This window comes from Thermobia domestica, chromosome 12, assembly GCF_964235325.1.
Source record: "Thermobia domestica chromosome 12, izTheDome1.hap1.1, whole genome shotgun sequence".
Classification (NCBI taxonomy): Eukaryota; Metazoa; Arthropoda; class Insecta; order Zygentoma; family Lepismatidae; genus Thermobia; species Thermobia domestica.
Genome location: NC_137465.1, coordinates 194,040,809 through 194,047,335, shown reverse-complemented (window position 1 = coordinate 194,047,335; position 6,527 = coordinate 194,040,809). Strand labels below are relative to the sequence as shown.

The window sequence follows — 6,527 nt, the reverse complement described above, 5'->3', positions numbered from 1 at the left end:
AATTCACATACTTGATTTAATTTACGAAAGAATAACTGATTAAGTATTTGAATTCATTATTATTATGTAGTTATATGATTACATCATTGAATTAAAAATCAGTTTTAGAATCTTTTTTTAAATCACTATGAAATTCTTTAATTCAATGACTTAAAAATATGTTTTATGATACGTGTATTTAATTACATAACTGATCATAAAACATATTTATTTATTAGGAAACGGAGAAAATAAGAAATAAAACATTTGTTTTCAAAGAGAAAAAATAATACAAAGTGTTTATTGCTGATGAAAACTATTTACACAATTAAAACGACGGTAAGTATAGTACATTTTAAAAGAACGTTAGATTTTGTTTTCATTGTTCATGTGTTGATAACATCACAACTGCCATATATTGTTCACAGATGATACTACTGCTGTTGATGTTGGTGATGAAACGTAGATAGAAGTCAATCTGTAGAATGAAGATGATGTCCATACACACGATGACGATCTTTTACTCTCTGAAATGAAAAAAAATGAAAAACAAACTTAAAATTTATTCTATCTATAAACATGAACAAATAAAACAACAAATGATAATAATACATACAAACACATTATAATAAAGAAGAAGAAGAAGAAGAAATGACTACCTGCAATAATATGAAAAGAAAGTAATCAAAACAAACGAAGAAGAAGAATGAAGACATGATTACCTGTAAAAGTAAATACAGCAAGCGACGATCATTTTTTTCTGGAGTTGATGAGAAAGTGTAATGAAATTCATTTAAGGACTTTCCTTTAGCTTTGAAGCACAGGAAAAGATATGAATAATGACCACATAGGGATGATTTCACACTTTGAATTTGTTTATTATTAAATGTATAAGAAGTGGAATTTCTACGTAGAAATTGAATATGTTGCATTACATATGGAGGAAATTCAAATGTATCGAAGTAGTGGGCACGTCCGTCAGTATGAATATATACGGAAATCCAATGTGTGCCAAGTTTGTTCGAGGGATCTGTATTTATGATGATAGCTGCAGGTAGTGGAACATGTGCTGGTAATTCATTGGCTGCATATACGCCAACGAAATGATTGTGAAATAAAGAATTTGTTTGCAAAGCATTTAATAAATCTAGTGTAGAGGACATCATGTATAAAAATGCAGACATGTACATATATGATATGATATTTAAATAACGTACCTTTAAAAATCCATGATGATGTTCCTCTGATGATCCACTTCTAAGAGAGATTGGAATTCTCCATACACAATGCAGGAGATAGGTGTTGGTAGAGGCTTCGTAAAATGAACTTCCAGACGAACACAGCCATGACGTATAAGATTCCAATGCTGCACAGCGCTGGCTTCTCCATCTTGAGTAATGTCGAAAACAAAGATAGTGTATCCTTGAGGAAAGTCAAGGCGAGGAATATTGTTGCCATGGTTGGAAAAGTGAATGCCTGATCCACAGAATAAGGTATGATATGAGGAAACATAGAGGTTGTTTTCGAAAATTGGTTGTAATGGTTTTGAAGGTACAGGTTTTCCATCAATGTATAGAGAGAAGAAATTGATGTCAAAATGCTTGAAATGAAATGGATTTGAAGTTATTGTTCCTGTATAGGCATCATTTTGTGTAAACGCCACAATCACAAGAGTTGGTAATACTCCCATAAATAAATTATCAATTGTTTTTGATTGAAGATCCTTTGGAATGACGAATGACTTCATTTGCACTCTTGTGAGAGGATATTTGGCTGTTGTTGATTGTAGAAGCTTGTTATGTGCTAGTTTTATTGTAGGACTAACATTAATCTTTTTAATATGTAAAGCAGCGTCTAAAATATTCACTTTAGCCTCAACAGACGCATCACTAGCGATGAGACAAAAGTTTGGCTTTGCAGGAATTAACTTGAGACGTAATTCTACTCCTTGGATTAAAAATTTATCTTGATTAAAAATATCACAATGAAGATGTCCAAGCATGTCGAATTTTGCACTTTTTTTTGTTAATTCATAACGTTGTTGAAATCCTCTATTACCACTAGATGTTGCATCCATATGTCCAGCAGTATCTTGAAACCAGAATGCACATTGAAGATGAGTATTTTTAGCAGAATCATCATAATTTAACAGTTTTTCAATGTATGATCGATATGGATGATTATGAGATGGAAATGAAGTCAGTTTGTTATTTAAATACAGTTCCACTTCACTGAACATATAATTTAAAAAGTCATTAATAGGAGCCACAGCTTTATCGCTTTCACCAAATGCTGATCCATCAGGCTTAACGATTTGAGCTTCGATGTAAAGAAGAGTATGTGGTAGATCTATGTATTCATCACTTGTTCCTGGGATGACAAACTCTATAGGAGCATTATCAGCTAGTGAACTGATTGGTTTGTATGTAACAACATGATTATCCAATATACTGGTTTGCGTTGGTTTTGTAGAAAAAATATCTAGTTCACTTTTTACACACTCGCAGGATTGATGATGTAAGAAAGCCATGATGGTGATGATTTAATCAAATATATCGTGTGATAACTTCCTCTTCTTATAAGACTGATTTTTCTTTGTTTTCTGTGTACGTTTCCTCTTGCCCTTCTTCTTCTTCTTGCGCTTGATGATGTGTAATGATGAAGGGTTAAAGATGGAATGATGTGTAATTCTTCTTTTCCTTCGTTGATATCCAGATCCTAGCATAGATTTCAGTTTATTTTTTGCTTTATCTTGCAAGACGGATCTCGCTTCACCCATTCGTTGATGAAAGGATTCGTTAATAGGTTGATTATCGATGATGACATCAGTAATAACGTTGGTCCAGATTTTAATAATTCCTTTCCTACTGTTTTAGCTCCTTGTTTTACTAGTGGCATGACAGAACGAAATAATCCTCCAAGGAAACTTCCAATACCATGTCCAACTTGATAAGGGGAACCAACATAAACGTTTCCAGTTCCAGAAAGAGCTTGTTTTTGATAATATTGTAAATATGGATTATTCATATTTGTCGATGTTGACGCACTGGTCGAAAATGTAGTTTAACGCATACAGTTCCGAAAGTGAATGCCAGTGGAGAGCCTGTACTATCTCTTATATCTATTTTGATGTGTTCAAAATGCATCTTCTCTATAGGCACATAATGTGGCGGATTAAAAATTTCTATAACACTACTTCCAAATGTATGATTCACAGGATTCATATTTATGATACGTAATAATGGTGCTACTATATCTCCAACAAATACAGATTGAATTATATCACAATACACATACATTGTAGATGGAAGTCCTAAACGTAAATTTGGAATGCTTTGGCCTTGTTGCATATCCTTTAAATCAACGCTTGGATCAAACCCCAACATCGCACTAACACTTGGTGATAATGCAACGTCTACATCTATGTCTTTATGAAGACGTCGTATAAAACAGGTATTACTCTCACGAGTATAAGAAATATGTAAATTTGTGAATCTGTTGTACGTATTTATTATCTTTATCAATTCTGATATGTCAGTGTAATAACGTACAGGAATAGTTATAAATTTCCATTCATCACTTTTTGCAGGTTTGTAAAAAATTTTATTATTTTCGTCATTAATATTTAATATTGAATGAGGATAATGAATTTCAACAATAGCCACTTCCCACTTTTCATGGAATTCCATTCTTTGATGAAGTTTCGTAGTGTATGATGTTAAGGTGTTGTCAGGAAAATATTCCATAGAACTATTACTGGGAAGCGTAACGTAAAAATCTCCATCAGGTTCCATTGTACTTCTCGATCTTCTTTACGGATGATGCAGGTATCCAGGAATCGAAAGAAGAAGGATATCCTTTCCAATGAACAAGATATTCTTTTCTGCTGCCTTTTCTTCTTGTACGTATGATTTTATCTATGTAAAATGTCTTTGATAACGTCACAGGTTGTAGTTCCTCTGTGTAAAACAATCCATCCAGTGGTTCCTTGTTTAAATCTCCAATTTCATAAACAGGTGGATCTCTTGGTATTATCTTCTTCACTTTAAATATTTCCCAAGTCCAATTTTGCATATATCCTTTATCAAATGTACGTTTAGTTTTACTAATTCGTACTGTATCACCAATCTTAAGATGATTTGAGAAATTTGGATTCTTCTTCTTCTTCTTCTTTATTTTATTATCATATTGATTATGCCATACTTGTAATAGGTTATTATGAGAAACATTTGCAGGTGACATCTTTATGCTTGAATGATAACCTTCATTGTATGATTTCACAAGAAGAGGTAATACATTTAAATAATTATACGTTTGATACTTTGTAAAATACTTCCACATTTTTTCTTTTAGAGTTCTGTTAAAACGTTCTACAATACTAGCTTTTATATCAGGATTTTTAGTTGTAATATGTTTTATTTTGTTGTCCTCTAAGTACTTCTGTATTGTTTTATTAGTAAACTCACTTCCTTTATCTGTTCGGAATGTAATTGGTTTTCTGTCTTTGAACACAAGTTTCAATGCTTTTAAGACATCATTTGTACTTTTAGATTTTAATGGCACAGCCCATGCATATCGACTGAACACGTCTATCACTGTAAGAATATAACGATATCCATCATTAAATTTACGAAGAGATTGAAGATCATTAATATCACTTTCCCACTCATCATCAATGTTATTCACTACATAGAAATCTCTTTTAAAACGACGACGTACAGGCTTGTGTAACGTATATGTTGTTTGTTGCAGTAACCATCTTCTTATACAATGTATAGGAATTTTCTTCTTTGTAGCTATCCACAATTTTTTTAACAGTTGAAAACGAGGCAGTATGTGAAGGGTTGTAGTAAATCTTGCTTAACTGTTTGTTTACGGTTTCCACCTTGACCATACTGGACGTTTATAGGCACGTTTCCTTTTCCTTATAGGAGATACTACTTTTTCCTTTTCTTCTTCTTCTTCTTCTGCTTCTTCGTCGTCTTCTGGAAACGATTTCAGAGGTACTTTTTCCCTTGACGATGATGCTGTTGGTGATGCTTTAGTTCGTCGTAAAATATATGACAAACGTTTTGGATTTCCAATAAGTTCTTGAGGTGTGTTATTAGAAGATAAATAATTACAAAATTTCTCCCATCCCGGTGGATTTGTGTTTCCGGGGTCGAGACACATCAGAAATTAAATATACAATGTGAGATCCTTCTACAGTTTATCACCTCTGATGTAAACAGTTCCTTTATTATCCCACATGATATTATCATCATGTTTCATTCTATGTAGTAGTAATTCAGCTCTTTTACGAAACATTTTGGGTATAGATAATAATATTTCTTCTTCTACTTCAGGCTTCTCTGATTTAGTTGACGTAATTGAAAGTGTCACAGGTTCTTCTTGTTTTCGTAATAAATGTAAATATTTTTGAAGAATATTATTATACTGATTCCACTTTTCTTCATCACTAAGCGATGATAACTGTAAAATCTCTTGCATTTCTTGATCCAAATTAGATTCACGTTTCTCCAGGGCTGATGATGATGATGATGGTGGTGTTTGTATACGATTCAGAACATCAGGTGGAACTAAAATCATCTTCTTTGCGTGTTCCATTGTGCTAACGGAATAGTAAACTTGATAATGCACCAGTTAAAATAGGAGCTAATAATGCCGGTAGAAATCCACCCTGCTGCTGCACTAATAAATGCTTCTTATTCTTTTGGATGGAATTTCCTTTCTTCACAAGATATCGAAGCGTCCTCTTGTATCGCTTTAATCTTGCTTTCTGTGTCTTTGTAAGAGGTACATTCCCTTTTAATACATTATAACAGCATTCGCAAATACTTCGAAACACTGAAGAGTCTGCATTGGCCAGTATAGCTTTACGTAATTTAGGTTTTGCTTTGCTCAGCGTACGAAGAAGATCTCCGTGTTTTACTCTTGGAGACATATTGTCAGAATGAAGAAACACAGTTTAAAACAAACATTATAAACACATCTTCTTCTTCTATTTCGATGGAACATAAACGTAATGATAAATATCATCAGGAAAGATATTTGTTTGAAAACGAAGTTTATCTGGCGTATCCTGTTTTAAATCAATAAAGAAATATCCATATGGTAACTTTGTTGCGTCGTTGAAACTTTCTTGAAGAAATTTTGGATTCTCAGGAGTTAGTTGATAACTCAAATGTTTAATTTGTGATTTATCTCTTGGATTTTTAAATAATACGAGATAAGAACAATTCAAGCTCATATCTCTGCTTCCTTTTCCCTGATGAAATATGTTTTGTGTTATAAATAGTACACTAAGATTTCTATGATAAGAACCCTTTGTAAAGAAATCAACTATATTGCGGTTCACTTCACACATTTGATCATCAATAATAATAAGGTGTGGTCCAGTTTCAGGTAAAAAGTCTTTTGTTCGAGGTAGTCCTTCAATAAATTGTACTTTTGTCGAAATTTCTCTGTATGCATTTTGCCATTCTGCATAGTACCAATAAATATGACGAAACGATGTATTAACCATACGTGATAAATTGGACAGGAAT

General features: G+C 32.7%; 1 protein-coding gene across 1 annotated transcript; it reads right to left on the bottom strand.

Annotated features, from left to right (window-relative positions):
* Positions 1–437: 437 nt before the first annotated feature.
* Positions 438–2,156, bottom strand: LOC145665839 (uncharacterized protein F54H12.2-like). The gene is made up of 2 exons (XM_081732954.1): positions 1,197–2,156; positions 438–506 (listed from the first exon to the last, which is right to left on the bottom strand). Exon 1 carries the CDS (start codon positions 2,054–2,056, stop codon positions 1,199–1,201), a length of 858 nt encoding a protein of 285 aa, XP_081589080.1. The 5' UTR covers positions 2,057–2,156; the 3' UTR covers positions 438–506; positions 1,197–1,198.
* Positions 2,157–6,527: the final 4,371 nt, after the last annotated feature.